The sequence below is a fragment of the Balaenoptera physalus genome, assembly GCF_965194825.1.
Source record: "Balaenoptera physalus genome assembly, chromosome: 14".
NCBI classification, from domain to species: domain Eukaryota; kingdom Metazoa; phylum Chordata; class Mammalia; order Artiodactyla; family Balaenopteridae; genus Balaenoptera; species Balaenoptera physalus.
The window spans coordinates 13,620,925-13,648,147 of NC_138893.1; the positions used below are offsets into that span (position 1 = coordinate 13,620,925).

General features: G+C 37.9%; 1 protein-coding gene across 7 annotated transcripts in view; it reads right to left on the reverse strand.

Annotated features, from left to right (window-relative positions):
• Positions 1-495: 495 nt before the first annotated feature.
• The window catches only part of TSNAX (translin associated factor X), a 110,175-nt gene continuing 83,447 nt past the window's right edge, over positions 496-27,223 (reverse strand). For all 7 annotated transcript variants that reach the window (XM_082423030.1, XM_082423026.1, XM_082423027.1 and 4 more), the window contains 3 exons: positions 24,693-24,823; positions 6,511-6,638; positions 496-2,420 (listed from right to left, as the gene is read on the reverse strand). In XM_082423030.1, coding sequence (XP_082279156.1) covers positions 2,043-2,420; positions 6,511-6,638; positions 24,693-24,823 — 637 coding nt within the window. In that variant the 3' untranslated portion in view covers positions 496-2,042. The remainder of the gene's footprint in view (positions 2,421-6,510; positions 6,639-24,692; positions 24,824-27,223) is intronic.

Consider the following 27,223-nt stretch of genomic DNA (forward strand, 5'->3'; position numbering starts at 1 on the left):
GGTGATATCAGAGCAACCATTTTAAAACTGAGACATTCAAGATATATTTAGAGATCCTCTACCATCCTGGTCTAACACCCACTGTATTAGTATAACATGCAATGTAGAAATGTATCAATAGGCCCAGAACCAATCCACCTGTAGCAGATACTGCTGACTGCGGACCTAAAGGCCATTTCCCCTTCCCCTAAGATGGCAACACCTTAATTCGGTTTCTTGTGTTCACTCTTCTCTCAGATAAAGGGCACCTCGATCTATCGAGGTGATCTCATCCTCCTTTCCACTAGCTGGTTTTGAGGGATTGGAAAGTTACCCAGTCTAGGTCAATGAGATGTGAAAAGATGTCTTTCCTGAAACTCTCCCTACTTCTGGACCCATTTTAAGAAATCATAAATCTACACATTAAGCGAGTCTGTATCAAGTTTCCTGTTTAGGCTAAAAAGTCTGTAACAGTTTGATTAAGTATTTCTCAATTGACCAAAAAATAAGCTTAACTTTTGTATTTTAATATTTTATTCAAAGAGTTCAGTTTTAAACATCTGTAAGACATTCATCAATCCATTATTACTTTACTTTTAACATTATAAATTTAACTTCAAGTGGCAGAGGAAACAAAAATATGTAATAAAACTATATTTCAGCTGTATATCTTCGAGTAGGGAAACCGAAAAAACTTACTGCCACCAAAACAAACAAACAAACCTAATCTATTAGGCATGTATATATTTTATTTTCCTTTAGGTGATCATTTTTGGAAAATTACCCTTTCCAAGAATAAGCCCTTGCAAACAGAGCTGCTAATCTTTCCAAAAATAAAATCCAGTATCTAGATTCTCAAAACTCACAAAACCAAATGGAAATGTCTAGTTGTCAGCCAACAGTGCCATGCTCAAGTCAGTTTCACGCCACAGTGAATGGTATAACTATTTTCAGTAGGCAAATTCCTAATATAACTAATTCCTAATATTCCTAAAATAACTAATTTCAGTAGGCAAATTCCAATTCTAAATATTACTAGTGAGACTACTTCTACTACTAGTGATACTACTTGCTATTCCCAACTGTGTTGACAACTGCCTTATTGCTGAATTGTACGTGATAAATCTTCTTTGGCAACTTTTCATACTATGCATTAACACAACTGGACAACTATAAAGATTTGGATTAACTTAATATTTCAGAATTTTCAAAACTTCATTATAATTATTCAGATGTAATTTCTGATAGATGTTAGAACAGGAAAGCCTCCAAACATGCCTAATGAAATATAATGACAACAACAACAAAAACTGCTAAATAATCACTACCTTTTCAGTTGTATGTGCAAGTATATAATTCAACCCAAACATCAGTGAAAATATTACAATGTTAGTGCCAATTCTCTATCAGACTTTCTGTGATAAAGGACAAAAATTAAATGTAGAAACTAACATCTGGGTACCTGTCAATTTTTCTGAAAGGCTGTTTCATATGGATTCAAAATGACCTAAAATTAGCCAGAATATAACATGAATTCTCACTATAATACCTCATAAAGTATACTGGCAATGTGATTTTAAATTCTTGGTCTATGGATTAAGCCTATTTTGGAGGCTTGGCACAATATTATCAAGAAATTTAAACAGGAAGCTCAAGTCCAGATGTCTAACTAAATATGTATTTTAAAAAAATCACCAACTTAAACTATAAATGTCTTCCACTAAATATTACCACTCCAAAATTCACACACACTAAATTAAAACAGGTACGGCAGAAAGTGCACTCTGAAGCATGTTCACATTTACAAAGATAAATGATGAGGTTTAGCCAGCAAAAAGTCAAACAGGCATATAAGCAAACATCTGTATGCAAATTTTCACGAGTAAGATATAAGAAATGATTCGTTTCGGTAATTTTATGTACAGCCTGTATACAATTTAAAACAAGTACAACTAAAAACATTTCTAAAGCCACAATAAAGTTAAATGATATACTAAATAACAGTCTTACAAATTGGTCTCTCTTAGGAGTTCTAAAGAGAAAGAAAACTGAGTAATGTTACTCTAAGAAATGCCCTCTTCTTGATCAATCATTTCTGTTTTAACTGAAAAGACATCTGCCAGCATATGTTTTGGAATTTCTGAACCTCTGACTTTCAAGGCGTAACAAGCATTCTCCACTTTGGCCAGACTTTGTTTCAAGGTATACAGCTTCTTAGAAACCTCATAAGGTCCAGTATTGCCAATGAATGAAAACCCATCATAAACCTGACGTAAAAACTGGCTCACTTCAAAGGGGGTGTCAATGTCCCCATTCCCGACACTGTTAATACACATTCGCATCAACTCTCCAGTTAAATCAGCCACTCCCAGAAGGTAATCAACAGGCGTGATTTTCAGTCTCCAGGTACCGCATTGCTTATCCTGTGCATCAGAAGAGGGCTGGTAAAAAAAAAAAAAAAAACACCAAACAAAAGAACACACACACACAAAGAAATTACACTGTGAAAAAGAGTGACTATGCATGTATCACATATAAGGAACAAAATCAACAGCAGGTCAATCATACTAATCTTCTCTAAATAAAATGATCCGTTTTGTTAAATGACCATTCGAGACGTTACAAGACGAATTCATGCCCTCAGTAGGGAGTTGAACTTATGATTTCAAGATAATTTTGACATCTAATATTGTATCATTATAAAATCAACCATTTCCAACTTCACTTGACATAAGAGATAAAATCAAAACATTCTTAAACAAGGCCTACTGACTTTACTGCAAGACAATGACTTACTTATTTAAACGACAAATCATAAAGCCCTCCAGGTTTAGGATCCAGTCATGTTTTCCTCAATCACTTAGTCCCTTTCTGGCCTCTCTTCTATCCCCCTCGGCACTAACCATCAGGATTTATTACTCTCTCACTACACCCGCCTCAGTTCCTTTAGGCTCCTATTTTTCTACTGCACCTGCCCAGCAAAAACACAACCCTAAATCAGTATTAAAAATCTACTCTTGGGCTTCCCTGGTGGCGCAGTGGTTGAGAGTCTGCCTGCCGATGCAGGGGACACGGGTTCGAGCCCTGGTCTGGGAAGATCCCACATGCCGCGGAGCAACTAAGCCCGTGAGCCACAACTACTGAGCCTGCGCGTCTGGAGCTTGTGCTCTGCAACGGGAGAGGCCGCGACAGTGAGAGGCCCGCGCACCGCGATGAAGAGTGGCCCCCGCTTGCCGCAACTAGAGAAAGCCCTCACACAGAAACGAAGACCCAACACAGCCAAAAATAAATAAATTAAAAAAAAAAAAAATCTACTCTTGATAGTGCTTCATTCAAGTGGCTGAGTACCACTGGGCTAAAAAATATTAACACTCACAACTATATAGCGTTTGTACCACTACAAATTACTCACCAGTCCTTCTGCTTATTTCTTAGATGGTTGTCTCCAGTCTCTTCAAACACTACTCCAAACCTTCACCACTCTCCTCCTCAGCCCTTACTCAATCCCAAACCTCTTCACTCTCAGTAAACAATCTTGCCTACTTTCACTGGCCTGGTTATCTGCCAGACCACCTGGCACAAGCTCTCTCAATTACCTTAACCCTAAAAAAAAACAAAAAAGCTTATTTATGTCCACATCCATCTTTACCTTCTATCCTCCAGTCTCAGATGATGAGTGGTCCCTCCTCTTGTTTGAGGTTAACTCTTCCAAATGACCTTGACCCATCTCCTCCCACCTCTTCCAGGACCTTGCTTCATAAGGTGTATGCCCTTGGGCAAGTTATTTCATCTCTCTAAACCTCAGTTTCCTCATCTGTAAAATGGGATAACAGTACCTACCTCAGAGGTTTATTTTAAGGATAACATTTACCAAGTTCTTGGCATAATGCCCAACACAAAGTAAATACTCAATAAATGTTAGCTGCTATCACCATCACCACGTCAGTCTCCTCTCTCCACACCCATTTCTCTCTCTATTAGATTCTGTCTAAAAGAGGCAACGTCTAAATTGTTATTAAAAGTCTGTATGAGACTTAGCTAGGTGGGGTGCAATTATACTGGAGGACATTTTAGGCAGAGGGAACTGCAAAGGCGTGCAGGTGAGAATCAAGCTGTATATTTGAGGAACTAGTGAGGTATTTCTTTTGAGTAAAATTTAAAGTAAGAAGTAGTACAGGATGAGTCTAGAATGATAGAGCGAGGGGACAAAGTCACATTAAGAAATTAGAACTTTACCTATAGGTAACAGAGTCGTTGAGAATTAAGCAAGGAAATGACAGAGTCAAATTTAGGTTTAAGATGACTCTGGTTGCTTTGTATCCAGTACATGAATCCTAACACTGCTGGACTCTTCAGAGACCATCTGCTCCAACCTTCTCAATGTCGGGTATAAGAATGAGGTCCGAGAAACACTGTAGGTAACATAACTAGTTACTGGTAGAACTGGGTAAGTATCCAGAGTCAGCTTCCCAATTATCCTGACCTGCTATGTGTTGTTTCCACTAACTGTTAAGAGAACTGGCATCTTTTTGGAAAGGACAGACTGTGGGTGGTGAGGGTAGGGGAGGTGGGGAGGCGGCCGGCATTTTCATAAGTCATTTATAAAAGTAACTTTTGCTTAAGAAAACATTAATGTTCTTTGTTTCTCTCATCAGACAGAAGGAGTTCCCTGATTATAAACTAAGAAGTTGATTTTGAAGAAAAAAGTGTGTTAAAAAACAAATTTCAACTAATTGTCAAGGAAATAAATTCTGCTTTACCGATAATATGTATTAGAAACTAGGGAAAAGAAAATTACTTAAAAAGCAGTTTTTCAAGATGGACCTGAAGTATTTAGGGGTAAAATATCGTGACATCCATAACTTAAAGTAGTTTAGCAAAAAACATTTAGATCAAGCAAATATGGCAAAATGTTAATTACTGAATCCAGGTAGTGGGTATATGCATGTTCATGTGCTACTATTCTCTCCACCTTTTTGTGTATTTGAAATTTTTCATAATAAAAAGTTAAAAAAAATTAAATGGTTTTGACACTACTCTCAGTAGGCATGTCAGAGCAAAATACCTTCCCCTACTGAATTCCCAGAATTTTCAGCACCAAGAAGAATCTTTAGCACTAAAAGGAAAAATTATTTATGAATGTGGTCTTAACATTTTGAGAACTGTATGTATATGAATATTATGACACCCTAATCCTACAATAATTTACTACCTAAATCCTCAGAATAGTGTTTTAACTCTCAGTTTCTCTTTACCTTTTTGCCTTTATATTTCCATTCTGAATTAGAGAGAACTTTGAAAGGAAGGCATGGTAATTTGCCTGATATATTTAAGAAGCAGGGTCAAACAGGCTTACCTTACTTCTTTATGTAATTCAGTCTTTACTAAATGAACAAAAGATATGAAGGAATTTTACTTCTCAAGATGAATTTCCTCAATAAACTTCACATGATTTTTAAAATTGAGAAAATACATGGTTTCCTTGAAGTAAGTTATATCTGTCATGCCAAATTAAGTCTCACTTTTCAAAATTAACGTTTTATTAACATTCAAGAAAAGATGATTTCCAAAGCTTCTTCCACTTTCTGCCTACCTATCCTAACTCTGAGTGATTTTTTAAAAATAATAATGAAAGAAAAACTGACGAAAAATAAAGAAAGGAAAAAAACTGTTTAATTGTATCATTATGTGTACTGGTATCTCAGGAGGTTACCAAATATTCAAAATTTTACCTCATGGCCTGAATACTGTGTCTTGAAACCCAGGGGAAAAAAATAGTATTTATTTAAAAGCTGAACTACCAAAGTTTCTCTTAATTTAGAGAAGCTATGTAATATTTCAGATAAAAGCATTATGAACTCAGTAATTAACATCTCTCACTATATAATAACAACTTGATACTGACATTGATAATGACAACTAACTACTGAGCACTTATGTGGCATGTGCTGTATACTACCTAATTTAAAACCTTTACATCAAATCCTTTAAAACACTCCTTTGAGGTAGACACCTGGCACAGGGGTCCCTGCGGCACATGGTGACAAACATCGGCAGAGTGGACAAGGACACACTTGGCTCTGGATTCAAGACACCTGGTTTCAGAGTCAGCTGTCACGCTTACTAGCTGACTAGGTTTTGGTAAGTTACTTAAGCTCCCTAAAGGCCTTTTTTGAAAAATGAGGGTAATAATTCTTACCGCGTAAGGTTAAAAAAAGGATTAAATGAGATAGTGCTTATAAAGGGCACACAGTAAAATACACAGTAAAACCAAAAGTGGACTTACGTAATTACTCAATAATGCTTTACGTAAAGAGTAATGTCTCCCCCCAACACACCCACGGTTGTTTGAGCCACTAACTAAAATATTTCAAAGGACCATTTCCCTAGTTGGGAATCTATGAAATCACACTTTAGAAAGAACCTTCCCATCTCAATATTCTTAGCATCATAAGCCAGTAAGTGGCCTACAATCATTATACTGTTATATAAATTATGTAATAAATGTGAAATATGATTTTAAATTCTTACAGTCTGATTTTCCTTCCCATTGTCTTCTGTTGAAAAAATCAATTGTTTATTAATTTCATCCATACTGATAAGTGATCGTGTTTTGATGAAGTGTTGAAAAGAGACAGCCTCCACATATTCCTGCAGTCCTGAAAAACCAACCAAGAAAATTACTAAGGAACAACCACTGAATTAATAAGAACGTCATAATAAAGACTTCAAACTAATCATCACCTAGCTCAACAGAAGCTTAACGGGTACCTACTATGAATATTAGCCCTAGATTCGGGTCTTAGAACACAAGGGGCCACCTGGGGATAGACGGTGGGGACGACATTGAACACGCAAACATCCCTGTGGCTGAACTTGAGACAGCTCAAGTACAGAGGTGTTCAATTTCTTCTTCGTGCTTCAGGAGCCCATTTGTCTTAAAAATCTACTCTTTCCGACAGAGAAATGGCAAAGATTTTCAGAGAAATATTTTTTAAAGAATTTAAGAAAGGGCTATTACAAAAATTCTGACAGGCTTTAACAGAAACTATACAGATTATCTTTTGCTCTCTTCAGCAGCAAAACAGACAATGATTCAATCAAATGAGACATAAAATTAAAGATCATTTGGCTCTTTCCTAAAATTTTAATAGGTAAAAAAACACAGTAAATAATGCAGACTAAAGTGTCAAAATTCAGAATACTGTTTTCCTCATACTTCAAAATCAATCCTTTCTGCTTCAGTAGTTTACGTTTAAAAAAAAAAAAAAAGCTAATGAGTAATACCAGATGTACCAGATGTAAATTCTACAGAGTCCTCTCTGAATTAAAAATAAATCTCGGTGAAGGTAGGAAATAGTACTATAAATACTTTTTCAAGTGTTTTAAAACAACCAAATTCTATCATCACAATTTTCAGCATCACTTTATTATGTCTTAATCTATAAGGTGATACTTACAGGGAAAAAGTATTTCTTAAAATGATTATCATTACTGTCAGGTTAAGAAACTCAGTCTTCTTTTTAAAGGCGTTATTGTGAAAACAGGAAGAGGGGAACAAATTCGGAAAGAAGACTCAGGACTTGGTAGGGTCGTCGGTATTCAAGTTCAAGTTCTCTCTCTAACGCTTCTCCTGACAGAGTCCTGTGCTCACAGAGCTTCCCAGCAGCTGACACTCAAAATCAGGCCTGGCAGCAAGTGTTGAGAAGGCTGACCACTGTGGTATTGCCACAAATGCCACACTAGGGTCAAAGGCACAAAAGGAAATGCATGACCTGGTTTTTATAGCAATAAGAGGAAACAACTAAATGAAAATATCCCGACTCATTCTGAGCAGCAAATGATGCTAAAGTAAGGTTAGAAAATAGATGTCTCCTGCTGACAGAGTAAGAGATGATAGGACACTTTGTTTAATAAACCATAACATGCTGAGAAATGAAACAATAAAGTTGAGTTTAACAAAACAGATAACGTCTCTTAACGTTTACAATTAAATTTTTGTAAAACTTTAGTTTTATGAATAGGTTCATAAAACCCAGTTCCCTTCCCTAACGACAATCTACATTTCTCATTTCCTTCCAGAAGCACTTCAGGCATACAAAAGCACACAGCAACACTTAAGAACCACTCGTCACATCTCTAAATATGCTCTAACGTGACTGGCGCTTACGAATGAGAGCTAAAGACGAAGATATGCAGAAAGATTTATGGACAAGGATATTCATCGCCACAATCACTACAACCACAAAAACTGAACACACTTAAAAGATCAACGATAGAAGTGCCACTCGCCGACTTACTGTCCCTCAGCTCCATTAGTGCAGATAATGGAGGTGGACCCTAACACGCTTCTCTTCTGCCAGCTGGCACGTTAGTGAGCTTTGCTGGTAGAGGGCCCTGGAAGGACAGCAAAGGAGGGAAAGCTCTCTTCCGGGTTCCGGTGTGCCCGTCTTCGGCAGCCTTCTAAGCGTGCGGAAGCAGCAGCTCCAGGTGGGCAGCAGCACGAGGCCTCTCTCTGGGGGCAGATTCCCTTTGTGACCCAGACAGCATCTCCCAGGGAGCCACCTCCCTGGGCAAGGAGTCTCACGGCCCGGCACCGCCCCACGGACAGCCTCCCAGGGATGCCATCAGCACGACATCTCAGCCATCCAATGGCCCACGACTTCAGGGGTGGGGGTGGGGGGGCTCCTGAGATGCGTTCCTCCCTTGGGGGCTCCGCCTCTGCCCCAGGGTGGGGGGTGCCTCCTCTGTCTGATGCTCCTGCACTCTCAGAGTTCATGTTTCCTCTTACAAGGCAGTCCCCTACACGGTTAATTCGTTACATTAAACTTCCCCTGTTCAAATTACCAGGCAGGACACTGATGAATACAACAGGGACTTAGGAAAATAAATAATGGTACTGCGTCTCCTTCACCCCTATCACCATGGGCGAGGTGCTCCGTCTTCTGAGGCCAGCCGCCAAGCCTAGCCTCAGAATCAAGATGCAATCCCAGCAGGAACCTTAACGAGGATTCTCCCTTCCACGTGCGAGGCTTTCCACCTGATGTCCTCCACTGGATGCTATCACCATCGACACTCTCAGACCCCTTCCATCCACTGGCCCTACCTTCCTCACAACTCCTGCCCCAACTCTCTCTTCCCCACCTTCAGTTAAATTTCAGTAAGCTCATCTCACACTTCTCAGCCTACCTCCTTCTAGCTTGAGTGCATCTCTACACCAAAACAGCTTTCACTTAAAGTTATCACAGTTAATGAGTCTAATGGACATTTTTTCAGTCTTAACCGTAGCAGCGTTCAGCATTTTGACCACTTTTTCCCTTCTTTAAACAAGTTTCCCTTTGGTTCCTTCGATGGCATCATCTCCTAGTTCTTTTTTCTAACTCTCTGGCCATGTCTTCTTAGTCTCTGCCTCAATTAATCCTAGGCTCTCAAATTTACCTATACTTGGCTTCAATCCCTCAACTTGACATCTCTGGCTTCGAGTCACATGTATCCAAATGCGTATTTGACAAGCCCATCAGAGGGACCTCAAAATCAACATGTCCAACGACGCATTCACAATCTTCCTTCCAAGCCTAGTCCTCTTTGTTTTGCCAATTCTAGGAGCCTCCTGCCCTTCCTTCCATCCATTTTTTTTCCCTCTTCTTACCCATTTTCACACCACAGACTGTTTGCCTTTTTAATAACTATGACCACATCACTCCCCCGCTTAAAGCCTAAATAGCTTTCCATGGCTCTCAGAATACAGAGCAAAACCATTAACATGGTTTATAAACACCTGCTTAATTTCACCCTCCACCAACCATCATCAGCCTCAACTCACGCTATGGTCAAGTTATAACTCACGTAGTTATACATTTCAAAGATGGGTATGTAAACCCATATAAATCCTTTAAATTAACAACAGTACAAGGCTTGTACATACTCTATAATATGAATTTTCCTACAGTTAATATAAAACACTACTTCTTCAATATTTCTAGGCATAATCCTGCCCCCAAATTCCTACAGTTGGCTTACAATTCATGGCCATGTTGAGCAAAAATAGAAGTGTTTTAAACGCTGGAATCAAATACAAGTATCAAGGTTCTTGTCATACATGTGGTAACTGATGGGGGAGAGAGCATAAAAACTAAGATTCTATCAGTTGAAGGTGGTGCACACAGGCTTTCCCGGGGCTTCATGGTGAGGCTCTATGATTTCATCAAGTGAACATTAAGTGCGTTGTATGCGCACTTAAGTTACCTGCAGACTTCAGACTCAAGACTGCAACATCAACTCTTCCATGAAATTCCAGCCTGCTGGCCTGCTCTACAAACTTCATACTTGCTAGCCCCCAAATCATGTGAGCCAATTCCTTAAAATAAATTACTACCTACCTATCCCACTCCCTCCCCCACCCCCCATGACTCCTGTTGGTTCTGTTTCTCTGGAGAATCCTGCCGTCAAACAGTGGAACGGCATGTCTGGTGAGGCAGAGTGCTCAGGTAACTTAAGTGCGCATACAACGCACACACCTGTCTCCTCTCGTTGACTCTCTGTGCTCTCCCTTTTTCATTCCACACCCACACTGTGCCTTCTCTGATTTCAAGGGGTTCTGTTTGCTGGCCCTCAGCCTTCCTTCCATGCCCTCCTCCCTCTTTCACCTGATTAATTACTGCTAATCCTTTCACGTTCCATCAAACAGCACCTTTGAAGAAACTGTCTGACACCACCCCATTCTAAGTCAAGCCCTTATTATGTTTTCCTAGTACCATGTGCCTTTACTTTGTGGCACTAATCAGTTGTATTTATTTATTTATTTTGAATACATCTTTATTGGAGTATAATTGCTTCACAATACTGTGTTAGTTTCTGCTGTACAACAAAGTGAATCAGCTATATGCATACGTATATCCCCATATCCCCTCCCTCTTGAGACTCCCTCTCACCCTCCCTATCCCACACCTCTAGGTGGTCACAAAGCACCGAGCTGATCTCCCTGTGCTATGCTGCTGCTTCCCACTAGCTATCTATTTTACATTTGGTAGTGTATATATGTCCATGCCACTCTCTCACTTCGTCCCAGCTTACCCTTCCCTCTCCCCGTGTCCTCAAAGTCCATTCTCTATGTCTACATCTTTACTCCTGCCCTGCCACTAGGTTCATCAGTACCAGTTTTTTTTTAGATTCCATATATATACGTTAGCATATGGTATTTGTTTTTCTGACTTACTACAAATAACTCAATTTCATTTCTTTTTATGGCCGAGTAATATTCCATTATATATATGTGCCACATCTTCTTTACCCATTCATCTGTCGATGGACATTTAGGTCAAAGTTGCATTTAAATAATGTAAAATTCCAGGACTTCCCTGATGGTCCAGTGGTTAAGACTCTGCGCTCCCAATGCAGGGGGCCCGGGTTCAGGGAACTAGATCCCACAAGTCGAAACTAAGAGCCCGCATGCTGAAACTAAGACCCAGTGTGGCCAAAATAAATAAAATAAAATATTAAAAAGTATTAAAAAATTAATGTAGAATTCCTTATCTACCATCCATTCTATCCCTTGCTAGGAGGGCAATATGATGACTACCTTGCTCACTGCTTATCCCTTGTGCCTAAGGTAACAGGCACAAAAACATAATTAAATAAGGCAGATCCATTTTTGAAAAACTATTTAGTAATTTTAAATTATGTTTCATAGGGACATCTAATAAATAGGAAAATGACCATTTTGGAAAAAACCCAAAATACAATAAAGAAATAAGTAAAAATTAAAACACAACATATACACTATGATTATAAATACAGACAGTAGCAAACAGGAAAAACTTGCGACTTAAAACAACATCAAAAGGATTCTTATCACCTCAGCTCTCTAAGCAAGCTGGTTTAAACCATTCTAGTGGGAATACTGTTATACTGTGCTTTTCTGCTTACAGAGATCACTGGGGAAAAATTATGTCTAAGAATTTGATTCCGTTCACGGAAAGACTTAAAATCCAGGACCTATCCCACAATGCTTAAGGAAAGTATCCCAGAGTAGATGTACCTTTGCTTAACAGAGTCCTTTAAGGAGTGTTTGATGTGCGAGGGGAGAAATGGAGCCCTGCTTAGGGCAGGGACCACAGAGTTGAAATGCATAATTAAAAAGAAATAATTTCAAGTTTCGAAGTTCAGCAATGGAAGAGGAGAAAGAATTTTTAAAAAGAAAAGAAAATAAGCAGTGAAAAAAGCAAGACAGTATTTTTAATACTATTCCTGATTCTGAATGAACTTTATTTAACAAAGATGCTAACTGCAGGAAAACATACTGGTGAAACATCACTTCTTTGTGAATGGAAAAAGGTATCTGGCTGAATTCATTAGTTGTAGAATCGTTTTATCCACATGAGCCAATTCAAAACATGGAAAATTATTTTAATGAAATATATTTTAAAAAATGATTTGTAGTTAATAAAATCAACTAAGTACAACCAACTTCCAGGACTGTGCCTCAACTATAAAACAAAAGTACTAGACACCATGATCTCTGTGGTACTTTTCAGATTTAGATTGGTATGAACTATTCTTCCTATTGAAATGTCAAAAAAAATCCATCTTAGTGAAACTAAATTATATGGCAAACAGGAATGCCACTTGCTTCTGCAACAAAGCACTCCTGAATGATGTTGCTAAAATGTCTGCAGTCTCATGAATAAATGCACATGAAAAAATATTAAACTCACCAAATAAGGTAAAGAACATAAAATTTACCATTTTAGCTATTTTTTAAGTGTATAGATGTGTCGCGTTAGGTTCATTGACACTGTTGTGCAACCAAAACCACCATCTATCTCCAGAACTCTTTTTATCTTACAAAACTGAATCTTGGGAATTCCCTGGCGGTCCAGTGGTTAGGACTCCGTGCTTTCACTGCTGAGGGCGCGGGTTTGATCCCTGGTCAGGGAACTAAGATCCCACAAGCCGCGTGGTGTGGCCCCAAAAGACACAAACAAAAAAACACAAAACAACTGAATCTCTATTCCCATTAAATAACTTCTCATTCCCTCCCCCTCAGCCTCTAACAGCCAGCATGCTACTTTGTCTCTATGGATTCAACGCCTCTGGGCACCTCATATAAATGGAATCATATGGCATTTGTCCGTTTGTGACTGGCTTACTTCACTGAGCATTTATCCATGTTGCAGCACGTGTCAGAATTCCCTTCCTTTATAAGGCTAAATAATACTCCACTGCATGCATAGACCACATTGGGTTTATCCATTCATCCGCTGATGGACACTTGGGTGGCTTCTACTTTTCGGGTATGGTGACTAACGCTGCTATGAACGTGGGTGTGCAAATATCTGCTCGAGTCCCTGCTTTCAATTCTTTTGGGTGTATACTCAGCAGCCTCCAGCAAGATATTTTAAGATATATAAATACAATATTGGTAGTACCTGACTAAGTCTTGAGTGTCAATTATATGTAAGACAATGTATCTGGTACTTCACATCCATCTTTCTAAAGCTCATTATAACCTTATGTAGCCAAGGTTATACTATCCTTCCTTTATGGATGAACAAATTGGGGTTCTAAGAAATTCAGAAATTCACCCAGGTCACATAAGGAGTGGTGAAAAAACATTTCTATAATTCAAAAGCTCAAGCCCTTCCCACCTTACCTGCTTCTTTACATTCAGCTCTATATAAAACATATTCACTTTTTCTCACTTTTCTCCCCATTAAATCACTAGGTCGGCTTTTCTCCATGCTTCGTTCACCTTATTCTCTAGTCTCTGATACTGTATTCTCTCATGATTCTGTGCTAGTCTGTGCCTATGTTGCCCTCTCTCAAATCTTTTTCTACCTGTAAAAAAAGTTTAAACGTTTTGATACACTCCAATCAAGGCAGCACTCATTTCTTCAAACCCACTACATAAAGCTTATACTTCAATTAAATGTTTCAGTAACCTTTGTATTATAAAAGCTGTATGATCACCCATGTTGCACCCTGGAACTGTGAAGGCAAGAATCATCCTTTTGTTACAACTTTGCTCCTTCCTCCATTCCCAAAGACAGCACTTCATATACAGAAGAGATTCAAATGCTTAGTAAACTGCTTATAATCATCTCTCCCTGTTCCTCCTCATTAGCTTTATGAAACTCTAAGTGCTTTGCCAAAAATATTCCAAAATTTGGTATTCAAATGTTCAGAACTATCTAATTGTCCTTTATTTATAGTACTTTGGATTTAAGTCCACTAAGACAGGCATATTTTTACAAGATTAGAGTTCAAACTGATGAAGCTCAGAATCAGAGGTCTCACGGTTGGTTATCTGATTTATTTTTTATAGGGGACAAAAAGAAGATGCGGAAAAGAGCCCTCAAAATTCCATCTGTTTGTATCGATCTCTACTAAGGTGGGTGGCTGTCAAAGATTACGTTTTCAAGTATATCTGAAGTCATTATTTAAGTTGCCCTTGGGATGTGTTTGATTAAGTTACCCCAGACATGAGGGTGCCATTTCTACTCCATAGATATTAGGTTTCAGTATATACCATAGAGAAAGTTCAACGACATCTGGCCCCAAACACTGAAAGCATTTTTGGTCACATATAGGTAAAAGGATGTTTAAACAAGTTATGTTTCAACTTGATGAAAAGGACATCCGCTATTTTCAGTGAATAATCCCCAAGGTGAAAATTTTCAATCCACTGCCATATTCCATCAAACAATGGCTTCCCCTTCTGCTTCTGCTTCTGCTTGGATGAAATCCAATTATAATTATTTACAAAATCAGCTGCCAGTAAGAGAGAAGTTTGTAGGTTGGTTTTATGTAATTTGTTATTTTTCTCCTTCTTCTCCTATTAGAACATATACAAGGAAACCCAATTAAAGGCTTCTGATTATTTTTACTTATTCTTATAATATTTAAGTAATATATGTCCCATCCAAAACTCCATAGAAAACCATACAGAGGTTTCATCATAAACTCGATCTACAAGTCTCAACTTTCTTCCCAGGCTTCTAGTGTTTTAGAATACTATCTGACATTTGACCCAGCAATTCCACTCCTAGGTATATACCCAAGAGAACTGAGAGCGTATGTTCACACACAGACTTGTACAAATGTTCACAGCAGTGTTATTTTTAGCCAAGTAGAAACAACCCAAATGTCCATCAACTGATGAATGCAAAAACAAAATGGTACATATGCACAATATTATTCAGCCATAAAAAGGAATAAAGTGCTGACAATGCTATGACACAGATTAACCTTGAAACATTATGCTAAGTGAAAGAATCCAGTCACAATAGGCCACACATTGCATGCTCCTGTTTCTATGAGATGTCTAGAACAGGCAAATCCATGGAGACAGAAAGCAGCTTAGTAGTTGCCTTGGGGTGGGGGAAGGGAGCTGGGGAGTGACTGCTAATTGGTAAGGGGTTTCTGGTTGGGTGATGAAAATATTCTGGAATTATCCAGTGATGACAGCCGTACAACCTTGTGGTTATATTAGCAACCACAATTTAAAAGGGTTAATTTTATGACATGTAAATTATATTTCAATTTTTAAAACTGCTTTTATAACTATTTGTAAGAATACCACCTGAATTTTTGCAAAAGTGAGCTTTACCAGATCATTGAAATGTAAAAGTATAATCATGTCTAGGTTTGATTCACAGCCAACTCTGCTAAAAAATGTACCCTCAAACACATAACTTGTACATAGAAAATAAATGTGTGCAATTACACTACCAATAGTAAAACAAATGCAATTCCACTACTTTGGATTTTGTCTAATTTGGACTTTGTCTGAGCAAGGCTTTTACTTTAGCACCGAAGAGTGTATGTTGGGCAAATCAGTATTCCTGAGTTTTTATCTAACATGAAAACAAATTTTAGAATTTAGCATACTCTTACAGATTCATTCTGCTAAATTCCAGACGGAAGAGAACAAACTTTTCTTAACAGTTACGTCCCAGACTACGAAATGCTTTCCACAAACAGATTCCATTGAATTTTCAAAGCAGTCCACGAGGCAGCTGTTCCTGCTCCCGCATTACAGGCTGAGAAAGCTGAAACTGAAAGAGGCCGCATGTTCCAAGGTTACAGATCTAAGGAACATCACAGCAAACACAGAAGCCCAGGTCTGTACGGCAGCGAAGTCTCTTCTGCTTCACCTCACTGAGTAAATTTTATCTGTTAAAAGCAAACCTGAATAAGTAGAAAACTTAATAGCCATCTGGGGATGTTCTAACTCCCCCCGAGCTGCCTCTGGGATCTTGGGAAGAGGGTCACACTCTCTTCCTATCTCAGTTGCTATAGGGTCATCCCTGAAACAGTTCTGGTCAGTGCTGTCAACTCCCCTGTCCCTTGGAGTGATATTCAAAATATTTTAACAGGAAGATAAATTATTACATAAATCAACATAAATCTAGCATTTTAAATATATTCTTCTATTCCCTTATGATATCAAACTACATGTATTATGAAACCTGCTTCCCAAGTGATTTAAGATACAGCATAAATTATCCATCAAATCATTCTGATAATTCTCACATCATTTCTTGATTTTTAGATGTTGCTAGAAGTATCTTTCGTTTGATTTGTCTTTCCCCAGCTAAATGATGCCCCTGACTGAGCCATGATTTGATACTGGGAACATCATCAAACTTCCCATGACTTCTTCCATTAAAACGACAGTCACTAGGTGACTGAGGATCCTGCCACGTGGGGATTCACAGGCCTGCCTCCATTTCAGCTTCCAACTCTCCCCACCGTTCAACAAACCTCTGTTCTGTTCTCATCAGCCTCTCTCCTCTAACCACGGGGGGATAAAGAGGGTAGAAAGACAAGAGAAAAGGAGGTTCGTGATGTCACTTGTTGGGCGTGTGTGCTGTCCTTTGGTCGTTCAGTAAGACCCCGGGCAGAGTGCCCTCCCCAGACCCCTGCCCTACGCGCAGAGACAGTCGCTACCCCCTCCTCCAAGGGGGGGTGTCTCAAACAAAGCAGAGCTCCCTGAACCCACCTCAAAGCCTGTTAACTGCAACCTGAGGGAACGCGCTCGCGTGAAGACTTGTTTACAGCCCTGGTCCCAGGAGACCCCCCAAATACTGTTTGCTTCTCCCCACAGGGCACTTATCTGGGGGCACGGCTCAGCTGCACCACACAAACCCACCCCACTCCACTCCTGGACTTGACTTAAAGCCACTCCCCAGTCTCCCCACCCATAATAACGTATTATCTGCAGCCTGGCCCCTAGCTGCAGTGCACAAGCCAAGAAATATCTGTCACGGGCTGAATTATGCCCTCCTAAAAGCCATACGCTGAAGCCCGAAGTCCTAACCCCTAGTGCCTCAGAATGTGACTATATTTGGAGATAGGGCCTCTAAAGGTGATTAAGTTAAAAGAACATTAGGGTGGGCCTTAATCCAACCTGACTGGTGTCTGGGTAAGAAGAGATTAGGACACCCCAGACACCAGGGATGCACAGAGGAAAGACCATGTGAGGACAGTGAGGGCGGCCATCTTTAAGCCAAAGAGAGACGTCTCAGAAAAAACCAACCCTGCTGACACCGTGATCTTGGACCTCAAGCCTCCAGAACTGTGAGAAAATAAACTTCTGTTGCTTAAGCCACCCAGTCTGTGGCAGCTCTAGCAAACTAATATAGCATCTTGGAATCACAGTGTATGTTTGGCTTTTGAGATAAACCAGATATGCTGAAATCTGTATTATTAATTAATTTGACTAATCACAGTTAATAACATACTACTTATCAACAGACACAAAAGTATGTTTATATTACACAAAAGTATGTTTTGTTTTAACAACCAAAATGATCATAATAGTGTATCAAGCTGAATGTCTTGCCCGACTTCTCCCAATGTTATCATGCTACAACTAACTAGCAAAATCCCAGCCAGGAACGAATCTAACTTCCTACCTCATTGATTCCTATCACATTTATCGATCCGATAAACTTTCCAAAATCATTAGTAGTAACTATTCAGTGTTGCTGGTTAAGTTCCCACCCCCATTCCCTTGGAGTCATTCCTGTATCTCCAGGCCCCCGTCAATTCCAAACTACTGTTCCACCTCCTGCCCGTTCTCAGCACGTGACTGGAAGAGAGAGGTTTCTGAGCGAGAATGTCCTCCCCTGCCGGCCTCTGCACCCCTCCTGAAACGCCCATCTCAAAAGAGGTGGCCTTCATCTCGTACAAGGCTTGTCAAGTTCCCTACGCTACAGAACCCACCCTCTCTTGATTCCTCAGGGATCCTCTTCCATCAAAGATTCCATTCTGTTTCCTTTGGTTTAGGTCCGGAGGACCCCGTCTTCGGCTTTCTTCTCACTCCACACTCTCTTCGGACCATTTTATCCATGTCTATAAATTCAACTATAGCTTACAAGCTGAAGCCTTCAAGGCTATAACTGTACCCTGAGTTCTCGAAACCAATATATTCAATTGCCTATTAGGAAGCTGCTTGGATGCCACATCAATCACATCCAAAACCCATTCTGTCTTCCATTTCTTCCCTTAACAAATAACATCTGCATTCAACCAGTTGGCCAAACCAGTAAGTTTATTAAGTTACTGCACTTCAATCTCCTCATTTGTAAAGTACAAACATCTACCTACATTGTAGGATTTATATAAAATAATATGTCAGTGTCTGGCACAAGGGTCCTCTGTAACTACTGAATTAAACTGAGGTGGGAATTATTCAAATAAGAATGATGGGTATTAATTTTTGTTAGATAATACTTAAAACTTTTTTAAAGAAAACAATGGTGTTTTGGATCTTTTATGTCTTCTTTCCAATGTATTAGCTCACAGTTAAAAGAGGCCATTATTCTTCCAAAATGTTACCTTAACTCAACATGCACTATGATACTAAGAAGTAATAGTAAATTATTTTAAGGGACACTACTGCTGGAATAAGAACCTCCTTGACTTGGTGCATATGTCCAAACTGAGTAGGAAGCTCTCTTGTCCATGATCCCTACATAGCCCCACCATCCTCATCAACTGACAGACCTCAGCTCAAGAGTAACTTTCTGAAACAAGATTTCAGAAAAGCAGTAAGAATGTTCAGAGATGAAAAGAGAAACTGGGTTGAAAGACCTTCATACACTTGGACAGTCTAAGTACTGCATACCCAACATTTATCCAAAAAGAATGTTCACAGACTGAGTCTTTGTGACCCACAGAACGCCTGTGAGAGATTTTCTCACGGTCACAGGATTCACCACAGAAGTTTGTAGTACGATATAAACACTTAATAAATTGTGATTAAAACAGTCATAAGAAACGTTTACTAAATCATCTCGTTTAAATGCAAATTTAAGCTATATCTATTTTAATTACCTATGTAATTAAAATACTTTATTTTAAAATATTTTATTAAATAAATTTAATAAAAATTTATTATTTTATTATTATTTATTTTTAACAAATAATAATTTTAATAATTAATTTTATTATTATTTATTTTTTTATATAAAAATTATTATTTATTAGAAAATCTCACAAAAGGAAGTAAGAGTCTTTAACCAGATATAGGATTTGAGATCTTCAAGTAAAAGCCTCTGGCTTTGTAGAAAACAATTACAGTATGAAGTACCAAATACTAGCTAGCAGAGAGGAGATGGTCTAGCAGAAAGTTTATCATCACAGCAGGTAAAACAAGTCAGATTCCAATTCCAATACCATCTCTAACCTCATTTACAAAATGGGGTGGCGGAACAAGATGTGCTCCAACCACTCTTTCCGTTTTAAAATTATTTTCAAATTAGGCAAACGAATGCTTTCAAACCAAATTAAAATACATTCAGAAAAAAATTGAAATCCATCAATATGCATATGCCTGGATTTCCCACTAAACCAAATGAACACCAAACTACTGTACTGGGCAGAGAAAAATTAGCTATTCATCAAACCTATTTCATTGTCTTTGGCACAGAGACCATAGTCCCCATTCTCCCTTGAAATCAGGTGTGGACATGTGACTGGCCAATAAAATGTGGACACAAGTGGTCGATGCCACTTGGAGGGCTGGCCCACAGAAACCTCAGGCATGACCCTGCACTCCTCTTTTCCACGACCTGCCAGGTGTACGCTGACGTCCTGGCTGATCTTGGAAACCACGTACTGATAGTAGCAGAGCCCCGAGATGCTGGGTCTCTGAATGACTAAGTGCGAAGAGCACACTCAAGCCACCAACACAAAGCCAGGACTTTAAATGAAAAAGAAACGATTTCTATTTTGTTAAGCCACCAAAATGTCACAGGTTTATTCATTTGTTTCAGTACTTAGCTTTACCTGAACTAACATCTCTGCTGACGACTTAATCTCGCTTACAAACAGAAAAATTCAGTGTTTAGCTATATCTCTCCCTTCACTAAATTCTTCCATTATTTATTCCAAAGGCTTACAGATCTTCATGTCCTAGTTCATTTTTTCAGTGAGCCTTCTCAATTTTGCTAATATGCTGAAATGATATCAAATTTCTCTGTACTGATATAACGAGCTTTAGAACGCCCCTAAATATTAACATTGATCCTATTTCTGCTCTTATGTCTGAGTAACAGCCCCTGGAAACGTTTCCTCTTGGAAGGAACAAAAAATAGTCAAACAAAAATTCGCAAAAGCAAATCATCAAATAAAAGATTTGATTGAACAACAAAAAAAGCCCTTTTAAAATACTTTTGCTCTTCATTCTGTCAACATTTATCAAACAGCTATTAAGTGTCTGGGATACATCAGTTAATAGTAAAAAACTTTTGTAGACTTGTCGAGTCCACATTCTAGTAGAGGAGAAAGAAATAATAAAGAAACATAATAAATACGGAGATTACAGAGTAAGTCAAAACGCCTTAAGTGCTATGGGAAAAAAAAAAAACAGCAACACAAGAGCTATAATGTGTGCTGGGTTTTTAAGAAAAACCTTCATATTTAAGCAAAGAGAAATTTAAGCAAGATAAAGCCTTTACTCGGGGTTAGGTTCTGAAGTCTACAGGTAAATTAAATCCATATAATAAGAAAGCAATGGTACCACTTACTAGCTTATGACCTTGGACAAGTTGCTTAACTCCTGTGAGTCTCAATTTCCCCACTTATGAAGTGGTAAAAATAATATTTATGACTTAGGGATACTGCAAAGGTTATATAAATATAAATATTTAATATATAAAGAACAACGGCTTAAAAAAAGTATCTGTAACTGGCCTAAAACACTCACTTAACCCATCATTCACATTCTCAGATGAGAGAATTAAAATATTAGTTAGGGTCTGAACTGAGTTTTGTGCACCAGAATGTCTCAAAATTAAATGACAATTTTTAGTATTATCACAGTGATATAAACTAAACCAAAATAAAGAAGAAATATTTTTGTCTTTGAGATGGAGGACATTTCCCCCAACTGTTAATTTTTCAACAAATAAAAAAAAAACTGAAAACACGACAGGGCACGAGAAAAAGTTTTAAGTGACTTATTTCAAGTAACTAATTATTTGCCATTTGTTTAACTATCCCTTGGGACAATCTGTAACCCACTCTGATAAGAAATGTGTAGAAAACAGACCTAACTTTTTGTTGTTGTTCAATTATTAGTAGGACACTCAATGTTTGAGCTCACACAAGTATCCCTTAGGGACATGCTCTGCGTGCCATTAGCACTATTCTTAATGAGGAAAAGCACAGAACTCCTTTAGTTCAATGCCAGAATTGTTTTATCTTCAAGTCAAAAGAACAACTATTTGGAGGAACACCAAAACAAGCATTTAACAATTACAAGCAGCAAGCTATTCATAAGCATCACATTGTTAATGCTACTCTAATTATAAATAACCTTATTTTATCACATAAAATATCTGTCAGCAAATTTTTAAGTCCCAGACACCTCTTTATTTGACTGCTTTATTCCTTAACTTTAAGAAAAAAAATCTTTATTGTTTCAATTTAAAGAACCTCACTTTAAAGACTTCCTACAGAAAAGTGAGACACACAGAATCCTTAAATTTTTAATTCATGGGTAGGTAATCTCAAAGAAAACTTACAAATCATAAACAAAGGCCTTAATCAGAATATGGTGCTTACAACAATCCTCGATGGTAGTGAACTGGGACTATCTGAAGAAAGACTGCTCCCGTTTTACTAACGTCCTATCTAAACTTTTTCCAAGAACGTAGTGCTTCCTTCCTGATTTAAGAAACACTCTACTGATTCAATGAAATGTCCCCTTTGCCTTTTTTTCTCCATTTCTGTTTCGTTCTAAAAGCCAAGTATGACTTCCTAGGTTTCTTTCCATGTCATTATCCATATGGTCCTTGCTCTTATTTAAAGCCTTTCCTTATACTTTACTCATTGATCCATGAAGGACCTACAAAATAAATTACTGGGCCAAATAAAGCAAATCTACAGTGTCCCTAGATTAACTGTGTTTTTTGAACTTCACATAAATGGAATTATACAGTTAGATACTCTTTTGTGTCTGCTTATTTTGCCCAACAGAATGTGAAATTCATATTTGCTGTCACATATGGTTATCATTTTTTACTGCTATGTAGTACTACATTGCACAACTACGCCACAATGTACCCATTTTCCTGTTGACAGACATCTGGGTCATCTTTTACTTTTAGGATATTATGATTACAGCTGTTATGAGGTTTCTTGCACATGTCTTTTGGTGACATAAGCCTCACTCCTCCTGGGTATATACCCAGAAGTAATCATACAGTAGACACGTTCCCAGCTAGATACTGCCAAAGTTTTTTAAAATGGTACGGGCAGTTATTTATGATTTAGTCATGCTGGTGAGTGAATGGTATCTCACTGTGGTTTCACTTTACATTACTCTAGTGAATAATGATGCTGAGCACCGTTTAGTGACTATTCACAGTCATCTGAATATTCATATTTTTGAGGCCCCTATTCAACTTTTTTGGTCCTTTTTTTTTTATATAATTTATTTATTTTTGGCTGTGTTGGGTCTTCGTTGCTGCGCGCGGGGTTTTCTCTAGTTGAGGCGAGCGGGGGCTGCTCTTTGTTGCGGTGCGCAGTCTTCTCATTGCGGTGGCTTCTCTTGTTGCGGAGCACAGGCTCTAGGCGCGCAGGCTTCAGGAGTTGTGGCACGTGGGCTCAGTAGTTGCAGCTCGCAGGCTCCAGAGCGGAGACTCAGTAGTTGTGGTGCACAGGCTTAGATGCTCCGCGGCATGTGGGATCTTCCCAGACCAGGGCTCGAACCCGTGTCCCCTGCATTGGCAAGTGGATTCTCAACCACTGCGCCACCAGGGAAGCCCTTCTGGTCCATTTTTAAAATTGTTTCTCTTCTTGTTGATTTGTAGGAATTGCCCATATACTCTGCATATGACTTCTCTATCCAATGTATGTATTTAAATGTCTTCTCTCAGACTTCAATTTGCCTTTTTGCTTCCTTAATGATGTCTTTTGATAAAAAGAGTGTCTTAATTTTAATGAAATTCAATTGATCCGATTTTCCTTTAGCAGTTAATGCTTTTTTGTGTCATTAAAAAAAAATCTTTCCTACCACAAGGTCACGAAGATACTCTCGTATGTTTTCTTCTAGAGGCTTGTTATAGCTTTCACTTCACCCTTCTTTCTCCCATTACCTCTGACCTTCTCTCCCAGCCCTGCCAAATCTGTCACATGCAAGGCTGTGCTTCCATGTGGCAACATAAACTGAATTCGTGAAATCTTTTTTATTATATGTGCTATTATTTTGAAAATCAAATAAATCCCTGATAGTAAATAATAAATGATGAGGATGGGAATGTACCCCCTTTCAGAATATACTATAATGACTCCTCATGGAAATGTGTTATCACTTTAGTTTATTATAACACGCCTCCAGCTTTAACTGATACACGCAGGCACCTTCTCTTACTAATATCAAGACGTTTCAACAACCACAGGTTGACATTTCTGAAAAACAAGTGCGGAAATGATAACCAGACTAAAACTGAACATATATTGACCAGGTGCCAAATGAACTCATTTCCTACTACTGAACTTACCTGAGCTCAGTGGAATCAGCTATTTGATAGAAAGGAATACAGAACTTCCATTTACTTCTATAAATATGCATCAACCTTTGATTTTGTCTTTCTGCAAATTTCAGGGTATGTCTGAATTATACAGTTATCTCTCCTCACAGTGAACTCACAATAAGAAAAGGATGAAGAGGATCAGATCAAGTACCTTAAACATTTGTGCCAGCTAATTTGCAAATGGTGATAATCACCAAGATCCAGTACTCCATGAAACTTTTTAAATGAATATATAAAACCCAGTACTATCCTAACTTCCCAGTATGGAGTCACACTACGCGATGTTCTGGTCCACCTGGCTAAGTGATACATTCTCTTTCATAAACTTACTATGACTGAAACTTAGAGCCACAAGTGAGATATATCCATAGTGGGAAATGAGTTACGCCCTGTCTGAATACACCCTACTCACTCAAGAATAAAGTTCATCTATTAAGTCTGTGTCCTCAATTACTTTATTAAAATCTATCAATGACTGTCACTACACAGAAAAATAAAGCCCATTAAGCATTTTTAGATTACCTTTACATTACTATTCAGAAGTTCCAATTTTTTAAAGCCAGTGATATTTCACCAAGTATCAATTAAAATTCAGGCAATGCACATAAATCATGTAACAAACTATTTTTTTTTTAAATGTTACCACTACCATGAACCTAGACTTACCTGTAGTAATGGCTCTGTGGAACTGATGCATGTCTTCTCCTGAGAGCTCTTGGGCTACCTGCAATATCTTTTGTCTGACACCATCCAATTTAATTTCTGATTCAGTCAGTATTTCTTCCATATCAGGAGCACTATAATCAAGATATTGGGGACTTTTAAAACATCAGTCAGATGTTTTGATAGTGAAAAACTGAAATAATCTACATACCAATTAACATAGGGCTAAATAAATATCATATGTATCTGGAAACTTCTAACTCAAAACTACAACTATAGTTTACTAAAAATAGGTTAAAAACATGGAAAAACGCTATAATATTAAGTGAAAAGAGAAATATAAAAAGTTGTATTTATAATTTGACCATAACTACAAGAAAAATTATGTTCATAAAAATATGACATCTGGAGATGTCTACTTTTAGTCAGGACGGAGTAACATGGACAGGATTTATCATCCCACCATAAAACTAAACAACTAACAACTAAAGAGAAATACATACATACAAAAAAAATGGTTTTCAGACATTGGGCAACAGGCAGCATGGGACAGTGGTCCCTGAGAGAAGGGTGAAAAAAAGGACATGTGCCCTATGACTGTCCCATCTGACTGCCTGCAGTGCAGGGATGAGAAACTTAGGTGGACCCTGGGAGTCTCCCTGAGTAGAGGGGGAGGAAGTGGGAGTTCAGGTTGGTAAAGATAGCTAAAACTTGAAAGGCAGAGTAACAAAGGAGAGAACTACACACAGAGTTTTCAGAGATCTACACAGGGGACCCACTCAAGTCTTCAGCTGAACTCTGATCAGTGCAGCCTTGTGAGGAAACTACCCAAGGCTGAAAAATGAACCATCCTAAGTGAGCACGCAAAACAATAGCCAGAGCTCACACAAAACCAGAAATAGTTGGTTCCTCACTGGCAGACTGACGCTACAAAAAGTATTAAAGGAAGTTCTCTAGGCAAAAGGAAAATGATACCAGATGAAAATCTGGATCTATACATAAAGGAATAAAGGACACCAGAAATGGGAAATATATATAAAAATATAATTTTTTAATTTTTAAAAAATCATATTGTTTAAGTAAACATAATAATGTATTATGGGGACTATAAATAATATAGAAGTAGCATATATTTCAAAGTAGCACAAAGGCCAAGCTTGTAGAGGTGAAATGGAAAAGGAAGTATACTATTACAGGGTTCATATACTATAGGCAAAGTGATATGCAAGCTGTCCTTACCTTGTACAGTATCATATTAACTGAAAAGTGTGCATATCAACATTGTGACCTCAATTGGCAAAGTAACTGTTACCACAGAACCATGCAAAGGACAGACATGATTCTGAGATGCACAAGTTTCAATTAACACAGTATTGTGCAAAGTAAGGACAGCAGACTGTGACAAGTCATATATTATAAAGCATAAAACAACCACTATAAAAACAAAACAAAAAGGTACAGCTAATAAACCAACAAATAAGATAAAATGGAATTATAAAAAATACTCAGTCTTCACAACATTGTAAAGCAATGATATCCCAATTAAAGAAAAAAACAATATTCAACCCAAAATAAGGCAAAAAAATGGAAAATGGATCATAAATTTAATTCCTACCATATCAATAATCACATTAAATGTAAAGTCTAAACACCTCCATAAAAGGCAGAGACTGGATAAAATGGATAAATGGATAAAAAAGCAAGAAAGGCAAGAAATCCTCTTTAAATATAGACACAAATAGATTAAAAATAAAAGGACAAATAAAGATATACCCTGTTAACACTAATCAAAAGAAAATTAGAGTAGCTGTATTAACAAAGTAGAATTCAAAACAAAGAATATTTCCAGGGATACTATCATAAAAATAAAGGGTCAATTCATCAAGTGAACAGAACAATCCTAAACATTAACGCATCAAATAAAAGAGCTTAAGTACATCAAGCAAAAACTGATAGTAGGGAAAAAAGAAATAGACAAATCCACAATTACCATCAAGAGATTTGAACCTCTCTCAATAATTGATAGAACAAGTATACAGAAAATCAGTAATGACACAGATGATTGAACATCATCAACCAACTTAATTGACATTTATAGGACACTACACCCAACAACAGCAGAATATGTATACTTTTCAAGTGTACAAGGTCCAGATAGACCATATTCTGAGCCAAAACCAAGCTTCAGTAAATTTAAAAGAATTCAAATCATAAAAAGTATGCTTGACAAATTCCTAAATATTTGGAAACAAAATAACATCTAAACAACCAATGGGTCAAAGATGTAATCAAAATGAAAATTAGAAAGTATTTTGAACTGAATGAGAATGAAAAACAACATACCAGAATTCGTGGAATGCAGCTAAAGTGTACTTAGAGCCATAAAAGGGAAATTTATAGCACTAAATGCCTATATTAGAAAAGAAGAAATGATCTTAGTTTCTTCTTTGATCTCAGCTTCCGTCTTAAGAAACTCTTTAGAAAAGGAGCAAATGAATGCAAAGTAAGCAGAAAGAAGGAAATAACAGAAATGA